The 22,252-nt window shown below is 35.5% G+C and overlaps 1 protein-coding gene across 5 annotated transcripts in view; it reads right to left on the reverse strand.

The window, feature by feature from the left end:
• Nucleotides 1-22,252, reverse strand: part of ZMYM4 (zinc finger MYM-type containing 4) — a 164,825-nt gene that overhangs the window by 48,634 nt on the left and 93,939 nt on the right. For all 5 annotated transcript variants that reach the window (XM_027537872.1, XM_027537871.1, XM_027537873.1 and 2 more), the window contains 13 exons: nucleotides 20,980-21,064; nucleotides 20,487-20,742; nucleotides 15,987-16,161; nucleotides 15,662-15,874; nucleotides 11,832-11,982; nucleotides 11,244-11,359; nucleotides 10,525-10,800; nucleotides 10,205-10,355; nucleotides 9,255-9,427; nucleotides 8,387-8,537; nucleotides 7,694-7,834; nucleotides 7,322-7,359; nucleotides 6,129-6,273 (listed from right to left, as the gene is read on the reverse strand). In XM_027537872.1, the coding sequence (XP_027393673.1) occupies nucleotides 6,129-6,273; nucleotides 7,322-7,359; nucleotides 7,694-7,834; nucleotides 8,387-8,537; nucleotides 9,255-9,427; nucleotides 10,205-10,355; nucleotides 10,525-10,800; nucleotides 11,244-11,359; nucleotides 11,832-11,982; nucleotides 15,662-15,874; nucleotides 15,987-16,161; nucleotides 20,487-20,742; nucleotides 20,980-21,064 (2,071 nt within the window). The remainder of the gene's footprint in view (nucleotides 1-6,128; nucleotides 6,274-7,321; nucleotides 7,360-7,693; nucleotides 7,835-8,386; nucleotides 8,538-9,254; nucleotides 9,428-10,204; nucleotides 10,356-10,524; nucleotides 10,801-11,243; nucleotides 11,360-11,831; nucleotides 11,983-15,661; nucleotides 15,875-15,986; nucleotides 16,162-20,486; nucleotides 20,743-20,979; nucleotides 21,065-22,252) is intronic.

Here is a 22,252-nt window from a genome sequence, read left to right on the forward strand (position 1 = left end):
GCAATGCAGGAGACACAGGTTCGATCTCTGGGTAGGGAAGATCCCCAGGAGGGCATGTTAACCCACTCCAGTATTCTTGCCCGGAGAATCTCATGGACAGAGGAGCCTGGTGGGCTACAGTCCATAGGGTGCAAAGAGTCAGACATGACTGAAGTGACTGAGCATGTACCCCAGACCCATGATACTAGGAGTTCATAGAAAGGAGAAATTGGGAAGAAAGGCTTGAGTATAAAGCACTAACAAAAAGTGGGCAACACAATAATTATCAATGACACAAGAATAAGATGAATGGTGGCTATAACTCGATGAATAAATGAACAGTGATCTTAGAAGGGAGGTATAGAAAACTTAACATGAATAGTGTATGTTAAAGAGGAGACTGAATATATAGAAGGGCCCTTTTCATAAGGCTATAATACACATTTAAAATCATTTCTAGTAAACAGTAGGAAGTACTACAAATTGTTTAGCACAAAGTAATGGTATAAAATTTGCATTTTAAAAGATTAATTTTGCTGCCATCTTTGGATGGAATACAAAGTATACAAAGCAACTACAATATATAGAGCTAAGACAATGAGGGCCTGAACTAGGGTGGTTATGATAGCTGCAGAAAAAGAGTAAGTATTCACAGCAGAGGGTCCAAGATATTAAAAAATTAAATAGAACTTGGACACTAACTTATACATGAGTAAGGAAAAAATGGGAAGGATGGAGGTAGGAGTCATTCAATTATTTAACAACCATCTAAAGTCTTTTCTGTAGGCCAGAAACATATGCTGGATAACTGTAAAATCATTAATGCAAGAGAAAGGTATTTCTAGTAAGGAGAACTGAAAAGTTGACAATTTGTCTAGGGTCAGAAGGGGTGAATAATATGGGATCAATTTTACCATGGTACAGTGGACATAAAAAAAGTTACGATTAGAGACGTCTGATAACCACGCGGCTGTTTTTCAGTCACCCAGTTGCGTCCAACTCTTTGAAACCCCATGGACTGTAGCACACCAAGCCTCCTTGTCCCTCACCATCTCCTGGAGTTTGCCCAAGTTCATGCCAACTGCATCGGGCATGCCATCCAGCCAACTCATCCTCTGACGCCCTCCTCTCCTTCCATCTCATCCTTTGATGCCCTCTTCTCCTTCTGCCCTTGATCTTTCCCAGCACTGGGGACTTTTCCAATGAGTCGTCTGTTCGTGTCAGATGACCAAAATACTGAAGCTTCAGCTTTAGCATCACTCCTTCCAGTGAATATTCAGGGCTGATCTCCCTTAAGATTGATCTCCTTGCTCTCCAAGGGACTTTCAGGAGTCTTCTCCTGCACCACAGTTCGAAGGCAAAAACTCTTTGGTGTTCTGCCTTCTTTATGGTCCAGCTCTCACAACCATACGTGACCACGGGGAAGACCAGAGCCTTGATTATACGGACCTTTGTTGGCAAAGTAATGTCTCTGCTTTTCACCACACTGTCTAGGTTTGTCATCTCTTTCCTGCCAAGAAGCAATCATCTTCTGATTTCATGGCTGCAGTTACCATATGCAGTTATTTTGGAGCCCCAAAAAAGGAAGATCTGTCACTACTTCCATCTTTTCCCCTTCTATTTATCATGCAGTAACCAAGCTACATGGTGGTAAACTAGGTCACTATTTTGGGACTGACATGTACAAACTGCTATATTTAAAATAAATATCCAACAAGGACCTACTGCAAAAAAATATTAAAAATAATTTTTTAAAAAGGTACTATTGACACAATAAAAATACAGGACTATCTTATCTATAGCCTTGCTATACAACATGGTTCATGAACCAGCACTGATATTACTCAGGAACTTTAAAGATGCAGAACCTCAGCTCCACTAAATCATAATCTACATAGCAACATTCCCAAGTAATTCATATGCATGTTCATGTTTGAGAAGTACTGCCTAGAGGATAACCTTCCAGGTCTAAGAATCTAAGATTCCTTTCTATTTTAAAAATTCTGGGATTTTCAGATGGCAGCATAAGGAGCTCCAGAGATCCATTCTTTAGGGAAACAAGCAAAGCTGGTGAAAATCTAAAAAATAACCATTTAAATTATTTTGAAATTGTCCAAAGGGTACACATCAAATGGAGAAATGTTTAAGAAAATCTACTAAATACAGTAAGAACAGTAGGAGTCTATGACATTTGATCTACCACCTGCTCCACATCCCTGCCTCACCCAGCTCAATATGACAGAAACTCTACTCTGGAATGGATGTCACCAACAAGAATGGGCTCCTCTTCCTTCAGCTCCCAATTCAAGGTTACTGTATCTCACCAGGAGGGGCAGGCCACCATTATCTCTTATTCCCTCAAACTCCAGGACAGAAAGGTTAATTTCCTAGTGCGTATCACTACCACCCATAAAGAGAAAACCTACTACAGGAATTAAAACTCAACATTCAAAAAACTAAGATCCTGGCATCCGGTCCCATTACTTCATGGCAAACAGATGCAGAAACAATGGAAACAGTGACAGATTTTATTTTCTTGTGCTCCACAATCACTGTGGACGGTGACTGCAGCCATAAAATTAAAAGATGCCTGATCCTTAGGAGAAAAGCTATGACAAACCTAGACAGCATATTCAAATGCAGAGACATTACTTTGCCAACAACGGTCCGTAGAGTCAAAGCTATGGTTTTTCCAGTAGTGACGTAGGGATGTGAGAGGTGGACCAAAAAGAAGGCTTAGTGCTGAAGAATTGATGCTTTCGAACTGTGGTGTTGGAGAAAACTCTTGAGTCCCTCAGATTGCAAGGAGATCCACCCAGTCAATCCTAAAGGAAATCAATCCTGAATATTCACTGGAAGGACTGATGCTGAAGCTCCAATATTTTGGCCACCTGATGTGAAGAACTGACTCATTGGAAAAGACCCTGATGCTGGGAAAGATTGAAGGCAGGAGGAGAAGGGGACAACCCAGGACAAGATGGTTGGATGTCATCACTGACTCAATGGACATGAGTTTGAGCAAACTCCAGGAGATGGTGAAGGACAGGGAAGCCTGGTGTGCTGCAGTCCATGGGGCTGCAAAGGGTCAGACATGACTGAGGAACTGAACATCAACAACTACAGGAACAGCAAGGCTATCAAAGCCAGGGTCTGAACAACCTTCATCCCAGTTCACCTGTAGGGCAGAGATTCCATGCTAGCAGAGGCAAGCTAAGAAGGTCAGAAGCTCACACTGTGCCCACAATCCAGAAAAGCAGTAGGTCAAAGAAGGAAGAGGCAGTTTATAAGAAAAGAAAGCCCTAAAGCTCTTCCCAAAAGAACTGACTTTATTTGAAACAGAGTGTGGAAAAGTCCAAACCTAAGGGTACTCTTTGTCATCAAGATGAAAAAAAGATGTCCTTTTCATTATAGGGGACTGGAATGCAAAAGTAGGAAGTCAAGAAATACCTGGAATAATAGGCAAATTTGGCCTTGGAATACGGAATGAAGCAGGGCAAAGACTAATAGAGTTTTGCCAAGAAAATGCACTGGTCATAGCAAACACCCTCTTCCAACAACACAAGAGAAGACTCTACACATGGACATCACCAGATGGTCAACACCGAAATTAGACTGATTACATTCTTTGCAGCCAAAGATGGAGAAGCTCTATACAGTCAACAAAAACAAGACCAGGAGCTGACTGTGGCTCAGATCATGAACTCCTTCTTGCCAAATTCAGACTTAAACCAAAGAAGTAGGGAAAACCACTAGACCATTCAGATATGACCTAAATCAAATCCCATATGATTATACAGTGGAAGTGAGAAATAGATTTAAGGGACTAGATCTGATAGAGTGCCTGATGAACTACGGACAGAGGTTCGTGACATTGTACAGGAGATAGGGATCAAGATGAACCCCATGGAAAAGAAATGCAAAAATGAGGAGGCCTTACAAATAGCTGTGAGAAGAGAAGCGAAAAGCAAAGAAGAAAAGGAAAGATATAAGCATTTGAATGTAGAGTTCCAAAGAATAGCAAGAAGAGATAAGAAAGCCTTCTTCAGCGATCAATGCAAAGAAATAGAGGAAAACAACAGAATGGGGAAGACTAGACATCTCTTCAAGAAAATTAGAGATACCAAGGGAACATTTCATGCAAAGATGGGCTCGATAAAGGACAGAAATGGTATGGATCTAACAGAAGCAGAAGATATTAAGAGGTGGCAAGAAGACACAGAAGAACTGTATAAAAAAGACCTTCACAACCCAGATAATCACGATGGTGTGATCACTCACCTAGAGCCAGACAGCCTGGAATGTGAAGTCAAGTGGGCCTTAGAAAGCATCACTACGAACAAAGCTAGTGGAGTTGATGGAATTCCAGTTGAGCTATTTCAAATCCTGAAAGATGATGCTGTGAAAGTGCTGCACTCAATTTGCCAGCAAATGTGGAAAACTCAGCAGTGGCCACAGGACTGGAAAACGTCAGTTTTCATTCCAATCCCTAAGAAAGGCAATGCCAAAGAATGCTCAAACTACCGCACAATTGCACTCATCTCACACTCTACTAAAGTAATGCTCAAAATTCTCCAAGCCAGGTTTCAGCAGTACGTGAACTGTGAACTTCCAGATGTTCAAGCTGGTTTTAGAAAAGGCAGAGGAACCAGAGATCAAATTGCCAACATCCTCTGGATCATCGAAAAGGCAAGAGAGTTCCAGAAAAACATCTATTTCTGCTTTATTGACTATGCCAAAGCCTTTGACTGTGTGGATCACAATAAACTGTGGAAAATTCTGAACGAGATGGGAATACCAGACCACCTGACCTGCCTTTTGAGAAACCTATATACAGGTCAGGAAGCAACAGTTAGATCTGGGCATGGAACAACAGACTGGTTCCAAGTAGGAAAAGGAGTACATCAAGGCTGTATACTGTCACCCTGCTTATTTAACTTCTATGCAGAGTGTATCATGAGAAACGCTGGGCTGGAAGAAGCACAAGCTGGAATCAAGATTGCTGGGAGAAATATCAATAACCTCAGATATGCAGATGACACCACCCTTATGGCAGAAAGTAAAGAGGAACTAAAAAGCCTCTTGATGAAAATGAAAGTGGAGAGTGAAAAAGTTGGTTTAAAGCTCAACATTCAGAAAATGAAGATCAGGGCATCTGGTCCCATCACTTCATGGGAAACAGATGGGGAAACAGTGGAAACAGTGTCAGAGTTTTATCTTTTTGGGCTCCCAAATCACTGCAGATGGTGACTGCAGCCATGAAATTAAAAGATGCTTACTCCTTGAAAAAGTTATGACCAACCTAGATAGCATATTGAAAAGCAGAGACATTACTTTGCCAACAAAGGTCCGTCTAGTCAAGGCTATGGTTTTTCCAGTGGTCATGTATGGATGTGAGAGTTGGACTGTGAAGAAAGCTGAGTGCCGAAGAATTGATGCTTTTGAACTGTGGTGTTGGAGAAGACTCTTGAGAGTCCCTTGGACTGCAAGGAGATCCAATCAATCCATTCTGAAGGAGATCAGCCCTGGGATTTCTTTGGAAGGAATGATGCTAAAGCTGAAACTCCAGTACTTTGGCCACCTCATGCGAAGAGTTGACTCATTGGAAAAGACTCTGATGCTGGGAGGGATTGGGGGCAGGAGAAGAAGGGGACGACAGAGGATGAGATGGATGGATGGCATCACTGACTCGATGGACGTGTGAGTCTGAGTAAACTCCAGGAGTTGGTGATGGACAGGGAGGCCTGGCGTGCTGCGATTCACGCGGTCGCAAAGGGTCAGACACGACTGAGCGACTGAACTCAACTGAACTGAAGGGTGCTCTGGAAAATAATAGTTCCTCTTAACTAAGACCCTGTATATATAATTCCAAAAGCTATGGAATTTGGATATATTTCCCATAATAAATAACTGTCATGAATAAAGAAATGAAATGAAGCATTCATGGTATGGTATTATCAACTACCTTTCCTCTGCCATAACTAAGGTACTGAAAACACCTAACCCACGGGGATACTGTAAGGACTCAATTGTGCAATGTATATAAGCAATGAAATACATCACCTATGAAATAAAAGACACAATTATTGTAAGCACATACCACATTCCTTTCCTTTAGGAAAAATTAAACAAAGAAAACACAAGGAACATACCTGTCTGGCATTCTTTGTTTTGTGTATGTGGTTTGCAAGAGGTGGCCTTGGTCTGTGTGATGGGTTTGCACAATAAAGCTTTATTCTTCAGAAGTCTTGGAGGCTGGGAAGGTGGCAGTTTTAGGACATCTGTTTGTGTACTTGCCTAGTAAAAAAATACATCAGAAACGAAAAGCTTACTAATTATGAGAAATATTGTATAATATCATTGGAGAAGGAAATGGCCACCCACTCCAGTAATTTTGCCTGGAGAATCCTATGGACAGAAGAGCCTGGTAAGCCCCAGTCCACGGGGTCACACAGAGTTAGACACGACTGAGCGACTAACACTTCACTACATAATGTTACATTTCAAAGTATTATAATTTCAAAAGAAATGCTATAATGGAATCACATGGAAGACACAGAATATAAATATTCAATTAAATATGTAAGAAATACAAAATTCCTAAAATATCAACAGCAATAAAGGAATACCTTGATAACTACATATTAACTCTGAATGTATCTAATTACCAGTTCTATTAACCAAGAAAAATACCATTTGTATTAATGAAATATTGTTGATCAGTAACAATGATGGTTGAGCTTAAAATAAGAACTGTTTTTTCTTGACTGGGTTAAATCTTAGAAGAACCAGTTTCAAGGTAACTAGAAATAATAATATCACTCATGATCCTATAAGTAACTTGAGAAAAGATGATATGATAATTGTCCCAGAAACTAGGAAAGACTTTAGAAATGCCACTGTTCTAGTCCTAAGTTTTTCTCATTATTGATTTTGTCCTTAAGAGACAAAAATATTTAGCTTTAAAAAAAAAAAAGAATGCTTATTTATAGCATAATCTTCACTGAATGGGAAACAAGCTACTTTCTACAAATACTTCATCTACAATCTGACTACATTACAAAATGCCCCAAATCCTTGTATGCCTAAATGCTATAAGATTTAATTCTATACAATTAAAACAAAAATTTTCAGTAACTATATAAAGCATTCAAAAAAACTGAAGTCCATAAAAGACCTAGTTAAATAACCAGGAAATCCTGTTCCTGAACAAGATTAAATGAACTCATGAAATTTATTTTATATAATAAATAAAAAATGAATAAGGGCAAATCAGCTTAGACATATTCATTCTGCATAAGATGGAAAAGACAGTAGCAATAACAATAAAAATAATAAAACTTACATCCCCAATGATTTTTGCTGTTACTGTTGGAACTGCACCTGATATAAATAAAAATATAAAATTTAGGATCTTATTATTTAAACACTAGCATTAACAGCTGATTTTCAGAAAACAAACACAAAGTTTTATAATAAAAATATGTATTATCTTTTATTTTATTCAGGGGAAGAGTAGCATCTAAAGTATTATACAAGAAAAATAGATTTGGAAACTACAAAAACACTGTTTAATGCCAAAGCAGCACATAGGGAACCACCATTCCTAATATGAATGTGACAAACACATGAAAATGATTACAGACAGAAAAAAGGTAGAGGACCACTGTCGTCAACCTCAAAAAGGCTAAATAACTGCTGTCAAATCAAGCCATACCTTGTAAGACACTGTTAGAATTCACTGTGGGCTGAGCAGCAGGAGCACTTGCTAATGATACCACATTAGCTATAACTGGAGTTGAATCTTTTCTTAGAGATGGCGGCCCTGCTGAAGCAGCTGGCACCATGGAAATACTTGCTGATTAAAATAAACAAAAATAAGAAAACCTCATGTAATTTATATGAACATACATAGAAACCAACATCTTAAGATGGTTAAACAATGCTTTTATGTTAGAGTAAAATAGATTAAAGAGTCACTTCAAGATTAACTGTATTTTTTTCTATTTTTAAATTACTAAACCTTAAAAGTATTCCATGTACTTTCGCTTGCATAACTATGCATGTGGTATATACAAAAGGCTATGTGGTTTAGATTCCATGTTCTTTGTTATAATCTTAAGTGCTTTTCTAAAGAAGTCAAGATGTGTATCTTCAACTATAAAACGTTAACTGCCATTCTTTCCCATAAAGTTCTTACAGAGTTTATTTGACTAAATATGCTCAGAGAAAACTGAAAGAATTTAGGGCATTAACCTAAGGTGTTAAACAAAAGGGATCTACATGTTAATGTGATTTGAACAGAATGAAATCTACAATTCATGAAATTATTTACAACTGTTTAAAGTTCTCAATCTGTGGAAGAGTAGTTAGTCCCTGGCATTGACCTAAGACTCAAGTTTAATTTTACCTGCATTGTTTTGTGAAGGTGGGTCACACATACTTTGCTGATTACAGAACATCAAAATACAAAGCAGGTTACAGAAATGTTTCATTTCTCCCCGCCATTTCAAGGACTCACTGAGCTTACCCTGTCGCTTACAACCATCACATTTTGCCATCTGAAAAAAGAAACAGAAGACAGTAAAGAAGTAAGAAATAAATTATCTATGGACTGATTAAATAAAAGGTCCCAGGTAACGAGTGAGGAAATCTGCTTAGAATTTAGATCACTAAAAGGAAGGTTAACTATCCTGGAGGGAGGGGCAATATACAGTAGGGGACTAAGAGGTACAAACTACTATGCAGAAAATAAGCTATAAAGATATTGTACACCACAGGGAATATAGGCAATATTTTATAATTATAAGTGAAGTATAACCTTTCCAAATTGTTAATCACTGTATTGCACACCTAATACTTTACTATAATACTATAATTCAGCTTTTTTTAAGAAAAAATGAAGGTTAATGATTCTGAAATTGGAAATTATGTCAACAATCTTATACAACATTAAAAAAAGTCACATTATAGATGCCAAAAATAGCAATTTTTAAAAAGTGAAATGGAAATAGATTGATCCTCCTTAAACACGTCAGAAGACTATTTTAAAGTGAATAATTATAATTTTAAATATTTTAATGTTTTAAGACATATGTCTTCTACAAGGAAATTAAAAAACAAAAGCAATGTAATTTCAGTAACATTAAAGTCTTTTTAAATCCTACATTAATACTTAACACTGAAAATCATTAATTGCCCTTTATACTATTTGAAAGAAAAAAAGAAGGGAAAAATGTGCCCTAACTTGAAAAACCAGGAATGTGAATCATATTTACCTGACAGAGCAAAACTGTATATTTGGACATGCATTCTTCACAACAAAACTCTTCTACTTTCCCCCCTAAATTATTCTGTACCAATTTGGGAGATGTCTGTAAACAATAACTGCACATTTTACAGTGATTTCCCCAGCGTTTTGCCAAGTCATGTTTATAAAGCAATTTGCAACCTAAAAAAATCAGAGAAGGTAAAATTAACATTAGAGAGAATAGTAAGTATTTACATCTTTAATTTAAATGCCCTATGATAAAGTTTGCACAGTTGGGTTCTCACCAATTAGTAGATCAAGAAATCAATTTAGAGGATTGATACTACCATTTTCTTTTTTTAAACAAAATAAGACAGCAGAGCAAATATTACAGTCCATCATATATAATAAAAGTCAGTTTTGTTTTATAAAACTTGTTTTCTTTGGGTATGTGATCATACACTGGGTCACAATGTAAAATGTATGTTTTCTGCATGTGGTCAAGAGGTTTGAAAGCCAGTAGACTAGGAGGTTACTTCTGCATGGTTTTAGAGTAAAACAAAACGTTCTAAACTTACAGTCATCTAAATAAGGAAGACATGCTGATTTGCATATTCAGAAATATAATGGATGTTAAAAAAAAAAAGTATAATCTTAGGATGCTACGAAAATTTAAGCAGTTCCTTTTAGAAATAAATATAAGAACTAAAAGATGCTCATCAATCTAATAACATTAAACATTTCTCCCATCACCATCATTTTTGCTATATACTGTGAAGATCTTTTCCTTCATTTTAACATCTTTATAATATGAAGGATTATACCAGAAAAGAGTGAACAAGTATAAACAAAACAAAAGGTTTTGGTGTTATATACAAAGGATGAAATAGATAAAACTTACACAGTGACAGCTTAAATTATCAACTACTTTTCAAATAACCAACATGCTCGGTAGGGAAGATAATCTTCTATCTTTACCTTCACTACAGAATGACTTGTCAGCCCCTGAGAATCGTACAGTCTCCTTTATAATTTTCTCAATTTTACAATATTCACACATTGCCATTACATTATTTATTTTCTTATATTCATCAGAACAATTTTTGCCACAGAACTGAAACATTTTACCCTGCAAAGAAATAAGATTAAGTACTAATTAAACATTTGGCTTTTATCTTGGGGAAATCTTTATCTCTCTTTCAAAGAAACAGTGTAATTTTGAAAGGTGAAAAGCCAGAAGTAAGTTTACAAATTGATCATTTTATACCCAAACTCTCTATCACGCTCCTATACTTTACCTTATAGTCGAGAAGTTCTGGTTTTGTGGCAAAAAGACGGTTACAGTGCTGACACTTGAGTTTTACAACACTTCGTGCAAACCCCACATGTTGGGATTGGGCAGCAAGACGCTGGAGACCAGCTGCAGCAGAGCTGCTGATGGAAGTGGGAGAAACAGCAGAGGTGTTACCCCCTCCTGCTGACACTGTTGAACCTGTAGGGATGCTTACAATTACTTGGCCCTGAGACAAGGGCACTACTGAAGAATTCATTCCTGCTGGTTTGTTGAACAAATTCTGAAAGAAGAAACAAATAAAAAGATCAATCTACTCACTTTTTCAAATAAGAGGGCACTGAGTACCTACCTATCTCAAGCATGGTTCTAGGCACTTAACATACATTTGTGAACAGGCAAAAATCCCTGCCTTTCAGTAGCTTATAATTGAATGGGGGGAGTGTTATTTACATCCAAAAAATAAAATAATTTAACTAATGATAATCTTTAAAGATAATATCCTCCCAATAGATAATCTAGGTAATAATAGTATCATTTAATTTCACAGGAAGCAATTAAATAACATGCATCCAAATAGAGGATGGACCAAAGAACCCTAGTTTATTTACTAAAACTGAGACAGAAATGTCGGCAATCCAGGCAGTTAGCAAACACCTAATAAGTTTACTTCACTATTGTAGGCTACTAACTGGCTGGAGAAAAGGAAGAGTCCTGAAGCCATACCTGGAAAGCTACCACACAACTGTAGCTGCAGAAGTTGCGTATACTTCCATCTGACATGGCTAGGTGATACTGAGGGATTGCTGAGGTTTTACAACTGTTACACTGAACTTGTACACCTTAGCAAATCAAAATAAAAGCTAATGAGTAATACATACAAACGTATGAGAAAGTACAACACATGAAAATTCAAGGGCCAAGTCATGTTGCAGGAACTAAAATTAAACTTAGTTACCTCACATGTAGACAAAAACTAACAATGCTAAAAATATTTCAGATGATTTAAAGTTGTCACGGTCTACACCCTAAAACTAAAAAATAACAAATCTTGAAATAAATTAGGTGTGAATAAAGTACATTTAAAAAGCCCTAAATTCTTTTGGTAAGGAAGATGTACAAATAGGCAAGCAAGTAAATAAACATAAAACATGTAATCAAGATAATAGGTGATATTTTACAACACAGATCTGATATATTTTAATTTGCATTAAAATCAATTAAATATGGACAAAAATCTGTACTACAAAAACAAAGCAATAATCATAATTTTTTCAAATATTATATTTATAAAGTTTATGAAACCAATATTACCTGCAGAAGTAACCATTTTAACTCTGTAAGCAGATAAGCAATTAACAGAACAGAAAAGCTCTGTCTTTCCCAAGCTATTGGTATTTTCAATCATTTCTGCTGAGGATCTCAATGATTTGCAAAGTGCACACGGTGTAATTTTGGCTGATTTCTATTAAGAGAATAAAAAAACATTCATTTTTACCAAATTACAAGTGAAAGCATAATTCTTTTAAATGTTTATACTTAACGCTGTTGAAATATTTTAAATTAGTGGCTTCCAAACTTTTATGATTACAATCCTCAGTAAGAAATATATTTTAGATTTCTGATGTTTTGTGGTTGTGTATTAAATAAGCATGTACATAAAACTGAAAAGTTTCATAAAATAATATATATAGTGATAAGCTTGATATTTTTCCTTTCTACTCATCTTCATTAAAAAACAATGCTCTTTAGCAACTAATTTTGGGATCTATTAATTCATTGCAACTACTGTTTTAAAAACATTATTTTAGACTTCCCTCTCAGATTGTAAAGAATCTGCCTGGAATGTGGGAGACCTGGGTTTGATTCCTGAGTTGGGGAGATCCCCGGGAGAAGGAAATGGCAACCCACTCCAGTATTCTTGCCAGGAGAATCCCATGGACACAGGAGCCTGGTGGGTTACAGGTCTGTGGGGTCACAAAGAGTCAGACACACTGAGTGACTAACACTTTCTTTCACTTCAAGATAAGCATAAGGGGTTAAGTACAAACTATTCAGTATTATGTATAAAGTAAATTAGCTATAAGAATATACCATACAAAACTCCAACCAAACAAATCCCCCCCACTATTTTAAAAATTACACAACAGAGAATTCATGCTCTTACTCTCTTCAAAACATTGGAAGAACTTTCCCACAAAAGGTGCTGCATATAGCAATGAAATGTGAATCCAAGGAAATCAATAAACTTACCAGAAAAATTCATTTTCAAATATACTACCTCTAACAATAACAAAGCACAGGGAATTCCCTGGCAGTTCAATGGTTAAGACTCCACACTTCCACTGCAGGGGCCATGGGTTTGATCCCTGGTCAGGGAACTAAGATCCCACATGCCACATGGCACAGCCAAAAAATAAATTAATAATAACAGCAAAGCACACTCCAAGCAATAAAGTGAGAAGAAACTTTGGATATCCCAAGTGTCCAATACAGACAATGAAAGAATCTGTTATCTTAAGTTCCCACTCTGTGAATCAGTAGTAAATAATGCTAAATACTATTAACATGTCATACATTCAGGATAACTTATACAGTATATCTAGCACCAATTAAAAGATTTCAAGATTCCTATGTAAGACTTGCTATTAAAATAAATACATGTTCAAGTGAGCACATTCTTGCATTCTGGAATGTCTTCAGCATCTCCAACCCCATTTGTCCTTTCTTCCTCCATCAGGGCTACAAATACAAACTTCATTTGTAAGAATTAGGTCAAGAGTTATCTCTGAAACTACCAAGCAGAACTGACCTTGCTTCTGCGGTGCCCTTCTGAATCCCTTAATAATTACATAGCATCTCTACACAGTTATATGTGTATCTCCCCAAGGAACATATAGCACCTCAAAACAGGAACCACATCTAATGCTTGTTAAATAAATTTAACAATTATATAGAAGAAAAGAAAAGTAGCAGAAATGACCATCTTCAGCATTTCAGGCTGTACACTAGGTGCTTTCTCATTCTTACTTCACATAATCCTAGAAACATCCCAGTGACACTGGTAGTACACATTCATTTATAGAAAAGAAAATGCAGTCAGGGAGTTTAACCGCTTTCCCCAATATAAAATTCTATTTGAATAGAAAGTCTGGAAATCAAATCAAAATCCATTTACTTCTAAATCCACATCCTTTCTCTAAAGTACACACTAATAAGTGAAAAGTTTAATAGGTATTAGCTAAATTAAAAGTAATAAACTTAAACTTAAGGCATTTCAAAGTATTTCTCCTCTGGTGGACCATACTACCATCTTCCAATAGACCGAATAGAAGTAACTTTTAGAACTTGATACAGTATCAGGAAAACAGTCTTTTGGACAAAGATAAAGCAAATGAAGATGCTGGATTTTTTTCCCATGTGAAAATGAAAACGAAGTGTTTCTAAGGAAGGATTAACTAGGAACTAAGTCCTTTAAAAATGCTTGCACATTACCAAGAAATAAATGGAAACACTAGAATGTTTAAAATTTCAAGATCACTGCAAAGTTTTAAGAACAATTTAAAAGAAATTTCTCAATCAACATTATTAAATTCACCAGTTTTCATAAACTATATAAAAATTTACTATTCTATGAAAAAGAATGATCAGTAGATGCAGTGAAACAGGAAAGTATTATAAAACTGAAAATTTAAAAACTTCTTACTATCTTTCGTATCAATTTTAAAGTGGATTTTTAAATCAAAACTTATCAACAAAATATAAGCAGTATAAATAAAACTGCCAACACTGCTAATTATCAGAGGAATACAAATCAAAACTATACCTCACACCAGTCAGAACTGCCATCATTTAAAAGTCTATAAATAACAAATGCTGGTGAGGGTGTAAAAAAAAAAAGGGAACACTTCCACACAGCTGGTGGGAATGTAAATTGGTGCAGCACTGTGGAAAACTGTACGGAGGTTCCTCAGAAAAGTAGAAACAGAATTACCATATGATACCACAATCCCACCCCTGTCCATACATCCAAACAAAATTGTAATTCAAAAAGATACATGCATCCCTACTGTTCATAGCAGCACTATTCACAGTAGTCAAGACATGGAAACAACCTACATGTCCACTGAGAGATGAAGGATAAAGAAGACGTGGTGCATGTGCACAATGGAGTACTACTCAGCCATAAAACAGAACAAAATAATGCCATTTGTAGCAACATGGATGCAACCAGAGGTTATCATACTAGGTGAAGTAAGCCAGAAAGAAAAAGACAAATACCATATGATATCATTTATATGTGGAATTTAAAATCGGACACAAATGAACCTATCTATGAAACAGAAACAGAATGAGGGACGGACATAGAAAATAAATTGATGGTTGCCAAGGCAGGAGGAGGGTGGGAGAGGGATGGATTGGGAGTTTGGGATTAGCAGATGCAAAAATTAGAATGCATAAACCAAAATGATGAGACTGGGGATTTCTGGGAGATGCATTATATTTTCTTCTTCGTGCTCTTCTGCATTTTCTGTTCAAAAACATTTAATGAAAAAAATTCCAGAAAGTTTCAAAAAAGCAAAAGAATTTGCTGCATGCCAGCAACTATTTACATGGCATTTACAATGTATTAGATATTATAAGTAATCTGGAGATGATTTAAAGTATGCAGGAGAATGTATGTAGATAATATACAACTGGTGGGCTGCAGTCCATGGGGTCGCTAAGAGTCGGACACGGCTGAGCGACTTCACTTTCACTTTTCACTTTCATGCATTGGAGAAGGAAATGGCAACCCACTCCAATATTCTTGCCTGGAGAATCCCAGGGACGGGGGAGCCTGGTGGGCTGCCGTCTCTGGGGTCGCACAGAGTGGGACACGACTGAAGCGACTTAGCAGCAGCAGCAGCAGGCCTTCTGATTCTGGTTTCCTCAGGGTTCCTGGAAGCAATCCCCCATGGACACTGGGGTACAACTAGTACTTATAAAGTTCCGTAACAAGAGTGTTTAACATACAAGCATTTCACAAATACTATTTAGATGCAAAAATATTAATTAAGCTAATAATAAGAACTTAATATTTTTGTGACATTTTCATAAATAATTTCTACCAAAATAGATCCTTCTGAAGTATGGTCACATACCTGCTTATATGCTGTGACACATGTTGAACTACAAAACTTCTTAGACTGTCCCTCTATCTGAAGCATGTGGCATTGTCCAGAGCCACTGTAGCAGTAACCCCCACAGTTTTCACAACAGTTCATGGTGAGATTGTTAGCAGAGCGAAATTTAGAGAAGCAGGCATCACTGCAAAGTTTATGTACCACATTCTGGTAATTAACTTCATGTCGAATCTAGAAATTATAAAGTAACAACTCAGAAACAACAAGCAAAGATCATCAAAAGCTGTCGTTTAAGCACAAATACCAGACTCTTTCCCCCAGTACAGTAAAAAAGATAACTTACAACAGCATTCTTCTGACACATGCTGCATTTAGTTGAAATGCTATTTGTATTTATGGTAACAACAGGTTTTCTTTTCAGTTCATATGTTGACAAACACGACTGACTACAAAAATCTTTACTAGTGGTGGTATTTTCAAACTGGGCACTGATCACATCCTTTGGATTTAAAATGTCTCTAAAAATGACAACAAAGATAAAATAAGCCACAACATAATTCATTTTTTTCCTTTTTGTCAACTAGAAATATCAAATGAAACAAGGGCAATTAAAAGTGTAGGGAAAGGGCATGGAAATTTAAACCTGAAACCTGGGTTTTCTTGAATAAACTGATAAATCTCTTTGATCCTCAAACTCTGTTGTATAAAATGAAATGAATACATAGCTTAGTTCATAGAACTGTTGTGAGGATCAGTATACTATGTTTTAAGATAAATACTTATCATTTACTATCTCTAGGAGGAAGAATTATAGGAGATTCTCATTTTCTTTATTCAGGTCTCCTGTATGTTCAAAATACTCTTCAAATAACATTACATTTGAAAAATTTGAAGTCACTATCTTTTAAAAGTAAGAATACATTTAAAACTACACAGTGCATATTCTATCAAGATTATATTGAATTGAACATTTTCATATCTAAGTGATTCGATCTGTAAGCATTAGTAAAAGACAATGAAGGTTAAAACTGTGATAATTAAGACTCCCTACCTTTCCACCCTTTATCCCACTCCCAAATCAGTCTTACTGCATAGAAGTTTATGAGATAGTTTAAGTGCAAACCATTTTAAAAACCAGTAATTCTTTAAACAATGTCTCTGTCCCATGAGTATACACTCACATAATAATAAATAAACTGTTATATTCATTCTTACATTTTCAACAGATTACACTAATATAGTATTTTTTAGAAAAGATTACAAATACCCCTGCTTCAATACAGGAAAACAGTGAACACAGTGGGATTCATCACAATACTGTAATTCGTAACACCACACCTCATCTTCAATACTCAGAAGCTTAACACTGCTCTATTATCTGCATTTTCTCATCTTTTATAGCTATTTTTAATTAGGTTTTAATTTATTATATTTCATTTATAAGGGTATTTAATGAGCAGTTATATTGAGTCAGGGACTAGCCCAACCCTAGGCGAAGTAATGGTACAAGCACTCAAGGAGCTTGTATACTGAGACAAGCACATAAATGATATATTAAATACTGTAACAAGTATTCTTAAAATAGTATAATAATTTTGACAAATATATTTATATACATAAAATGTACTACTGAAATATTAGACAAGATGTGACATGAAAATTATGATATTTTATCTGAACCTTAAATAGGTGTTTTCTAGAAGGCTAAGGAGATAAGAGTTGGGGAACAGCATGGATTGAGGCAACAGAAGCATAAAAACAGCTACTTCTCCCAGCTCTTAGTATGTTTAACATCCAGCTGCATTACATTTTATTGATACAGATTACATCTTATGTCAGAATGAGAATGAGCAACATCATTTCAGATAGCAAAAATTCAGAAATGGTACAGACAATCCTGAAACAGTTACTTCTCTGAGTACTATTATATCTAGAAAACTGATCTATGGGTATTAATTAAGACAAGTATCCTTATCCAAATTATCTCTTTTAAATGTTGAATTTGATGACAAAAGCAAAGACAGAGGCAAAAATGAAGACAGGATATGTGGGAGAATGTGAAAAATGTTTTTCATATCTGCCTATTTTTTGGATTAAAATCTCAACTTACTCTAGTAATGTTTGTTTCTCTATATACTTAAAACACGAAGTAAATGTCAAAAAAATCAGAAAGTGTAGGATGTGAAATTGAGTTTTTTAAAATAAATTGTTACATCCTTATTACTAATGAAATCTAAAGATTAAATGATTAGCCAAAATATATTCAGACTTTAGGTTAAATTCAAGATGCTAAGAGATTTGGTTAATAAAAGACTAAAAAATAAAACTGTTACTCCAAACAGTGATGTAGCTTCTTTCAAGTGCTGCTGCTATTATTTCTACCAGTCTGCTGCTGCTAAGTCACTTCAGTCACGTCCGACTCTGTGCAACCCCAGAGATGGCAGCCCACCAGGCTCCCCCATCCCTGGGATTCTCCAGGCAAGAACACTGGAGTGGGTTGCCATTTCCTTCTCCAATGCATGAAAATGGAAAGTGAAGTCGCTCAGTCATGTCCAACTCTTAGCGGTCCCATGGACTGCAGCCTACCAGGCTCCTCCATCCATGGGATGCGGCTACCTAATGCGAAGTGCTGACTCACTGGAAAAGACCCTGATGCTGGGAAAGACTGAAGGCAAAAGGAGAAGTGGGCAGCAGAAAATGAAATGGTTAGACAGCATCTTCAACTCAACGGACATGAATCTGAGCAAACTCTGGGAGATAGTGAAGGACAGGGAAGCCTGGCAGGTTGCAGTTTATGAGGTTGCAGAGTCGGACATGACTTAGCGACTGAACAACAACATAAAAATAGCAGTAAGCTTATCGGAAAAGAAATCTTTTCTATCTCCACCTATTCAAATTAAAGTAAAAATCCTTCTTACAGGGACTGAATTACAAATTAAACCTACTTGACTAAATAGACTATAAGGGGGGAAAATGAATGTGCCAAAACAAGCTGTTAAAACGTGACACTGAGTAAATCACTTAACTTCTTTGACTCTAATTTCCTTATATTTAAGGCACAATTCATATCAATAATTTTATAATCAGAAAAACCAGACTATTCCACACTGTTGTAATGACTGTGTAAACAAGAGAGAAAAAAAGAGAAAGGAAAAGTGATGAAATGGAGATGAAAGAGTAGTTCAGAAAATGAAATGAAACAGAATACAAAGGAAAACGAAACTAGTAAAAATGATTGAGGATTGAGAAACGAGTGAAAAAGGTACTCTGTAATAAGAGAAAGGGGGAAATGAAGACAGAAAATGAAAAAGAAAAACTGAGGTGATAAGCAGGCAAGGAGTACCTGAAAAAAGACCAGAAAGGGGTAAAGGAAAGAGCAAAGGATTTAACAAAAGGTAACAGAGTAAGTGAAGGAAGAGGTAGAACAGTTTAAAGTCAAAGAATGACAGGTTGAAATTTATGGGTAAGACCAAACATTACAAAAGAAGAAAATGTAATCTTAAAAATAATTAAACTACATAAGATCAAAACTAAGGAATGACATGCAGGTAAAAATAACCATCTCCAGATAATGGGAAGTCAATACCAGAGCTCAAAGAAATACAGTGAATTTAGATGAGAAGAGCAACATGTATGGATAAGAATTAAAAAACACAAAAAGAGGGCACACATTTTAACTTCTATGAATTTCCTATGGTCATTTTGAAATTCATTGATAAATCATTGCAATAAATATCTATGACTATTATTATGAAAGGAGAAATCGCTGAAATTTTAGAAAGTGCTGACTGCTCAAGAATTAAATAAAGAAACATAAAAGGAAGTTATTACATGAAATTATTTCATGGCAAAATAGGAAACTGAAAAAAGCCTTATAAAAAGTCTAATTCTCAGGTTGATTAGCCTTAGAAAGATGATAAATTTACTAAAATACAATAATTAGATATGTGGTCTGTAAGTAATCATTTTTTAAAGCATATTTCATAATTCAAACAGTATAAATAAAGTCTACTTTTACTAAATTTAACTTGAAACTTAAAGGAATGCAAATATAACTTCTGGAACATCTAACCATACTCAAATTTCTTTTAGAAGTTTCTTTCTGTATGCCTTTTCCAACTGAACTAGAAGAGGGAGCATCTTTTTCCCTTTCTAGTCAGAAAAGGGCAACATCCTTGTATTGATCTAAGTATTGATACAAATAAATCATAGTTTGAGTAGCTTAATAACAGAAGCCAAATTGTTTCAGAACAAAAGCATTATTCATCTTTTTCTGACTTATTTAAACAGTGTCTAATGACCACCCTGCAAAATTAGTTCATATTCCTCAAATGATCCTGTCATAATTTTTTGTTGTTAAACACTGAATTATAACCTCTGAGATACTTCAGAAATACTGAGAAGGTAAAAATAAATATACTTGAATCTAATTAAAGTTAATATGAAAAGTATTAAATGAATTCCAACTATGTAAACAAGAAATACACACAAGCATTAAATATTTGTTGGACTTAAGTGTCTATTGCCTACAGTTATAAAATACTTCGGTCACATATTACTCTAAGTTATGCAGTTTTTGTTTTATAAAGCATCTCAACTAACAGGGATGCTAAAATATGTTTCAAAAGTATCTCTTATTATATAAAATGCACATTAATTAAAGTTAAAAGAAAGCTGAGCACCTCTCATCCTAAAAGACGGAAAGCAGCAGCAACAAGTTTGTAGTAAACAATGTGTGATATTTCTCAAAAAACACAGAAAGGTAGAAATTAAACAATGCACAAATAAGAACAAAGCATCTTGAAAGAAAGGAAACAGAAGATAATTTAGAATTCTGCTATACTTTGAGCAACTTGAGCAAGTTTTCTTAGTGGGAGGAGGCGGTGGGCGGGCAGGTGGAACTGTATATCCAGTGAGGCACAATGTAGAGCAGAACAGCTGCGTAGACCCTTTCCTCTGATAAGCAGTTTGCCCCTTCTGGAGGATTTTTTTACAACCAGAACAGGAAACTCGAACAGCTGTGGCTGGAACTGAAGGAAGCATTTTATTCATGCCAGATGACGCCAGTGAAGGCTGAAAGCCAGTAGTCAACTGTGGAGCTTTAAAAAAAAATTGAAAAAAAGTTTTACTTTTTACCATGAATTTTAAGTAGGCATCCTTTCTTTCTCTTCTAGAACCAGTTTTGAAATCCAACACTAATTATGCAAAGCACAATTAAAGCCATTCTAAACAGGCAGAGAGAACTGCCTAGTTTACTAATACAAGTAGGTACTTCCTCTCACTCACACTGGTCAGAATAAACAAACATGATTCATTCATTCAGTTCTGTTTCTTACCAAGAGGACTGCCACTGACTGAAAACACAGCGCTAATTTTCAGTTCCCCCTCTTGAGTTTTTTGCTGTTGGCCATGACTATACTCCTTTTTAAAAAAGAAAAATAAATAAATACGTAAATAAAAAATGAATTCAATGTGTCTAAAGAAATTGAAACATTCAAGACATTTTACTAAGTCTATACAGGGGTGGAAAATGTTTACTACATTAGTAAGAAATAATAGCAAGCAAACTATAATTACAATGAGGGTATAACAGGTTGATACATGCTGAGAGTTTAAGAGGTAAAAAATCAAAGTAGCTATCTAATTAGCCTATTCACAAGCTATTGTTTAATTCTTAGTTTACTACAGTATTTTAAGTATTTATATTTATAAAAGTAATACACACTTACTATACAAAATTTAGACAAATAGAAATCAGAAAAAAATTCTTAGAATATTTCCATTACACCCAAACAACCAACCACTGTTATTCTTTTGGTATATTTCTTTCCAGTCTTTTCCCCTCCGATATGTGTTTCTTAACACAGCTGTAGTTATATTGAATATATCATTTTTATAAAGTGATTTTTTTGGTCACTTGAATCAACTGAATATTTGCATATTACCACACTTTACTCCAAAATAACTTCTAGTGGCTAAGTATCAGTGTTTCTAAAGGAGGATTCCAAGAATCCATGAGATCTATATAAAGGTACTCTAAGCAGTATGAAAATTCTAAAAAAAATTTGAGTTTTTGAGTAATTTTTTATAATTTGAATTAAGCTTATTTTCAGTCATGAATAATCACATATAACTGAGTTATACTACAAGTTTATAATACTGTTTTTAACTTTTACAATTATATTATTGCATTGTGAAACCTCTAAGTAATAGATTAACTTTTTATTTTTTAATTCACTGTTTACCACACTGAAACTTGCAAAACCCCAAAAGATGTCATGTTCTTGGAATTCTCAGGCAACTCCAACATACTCCCTTTTTTGTGGCAACAGGTGTCTGTACATTACTCAAATTCGAGAAATACTGATATATATTATTTAATAGACATAACAGATTACACAAGGATGAGACTGGGGTGAGTTAAGGCCCTTGCCTCAGGTATAAATTTAGGCACCAATTCTCAGTCATATTTTTTTTAAATGCAAAACTCCATGATAATATTTCAAAACTTTAAGTAAGTAAAGACAGGATACCATTACTAATTCTTCCCTTGGCCTTAGTCTCCAATTTGGTGATAGCCCTGTATGGCACTGAAATTACAAAACCACA

This window comes from Bos indicus x Bos taurus, chromosome 3 (genome assembly GCF_003369695.1).
Source record: "Bos indicus x Bos taurus breed Angus x Brahman F1 hybrid chromosome 3, Bos_hybrid_MaternalHap_v2.0, whole genome shotgun sequence".
In the NCBI taxonomy this organism is placed as follows: domain Eukaryota; kingdom Metazoa; phylum Chordata; class Mammalia; order Artiodactyla; family Bovidae; genus Bos; species Bos indicus x Bos taurus.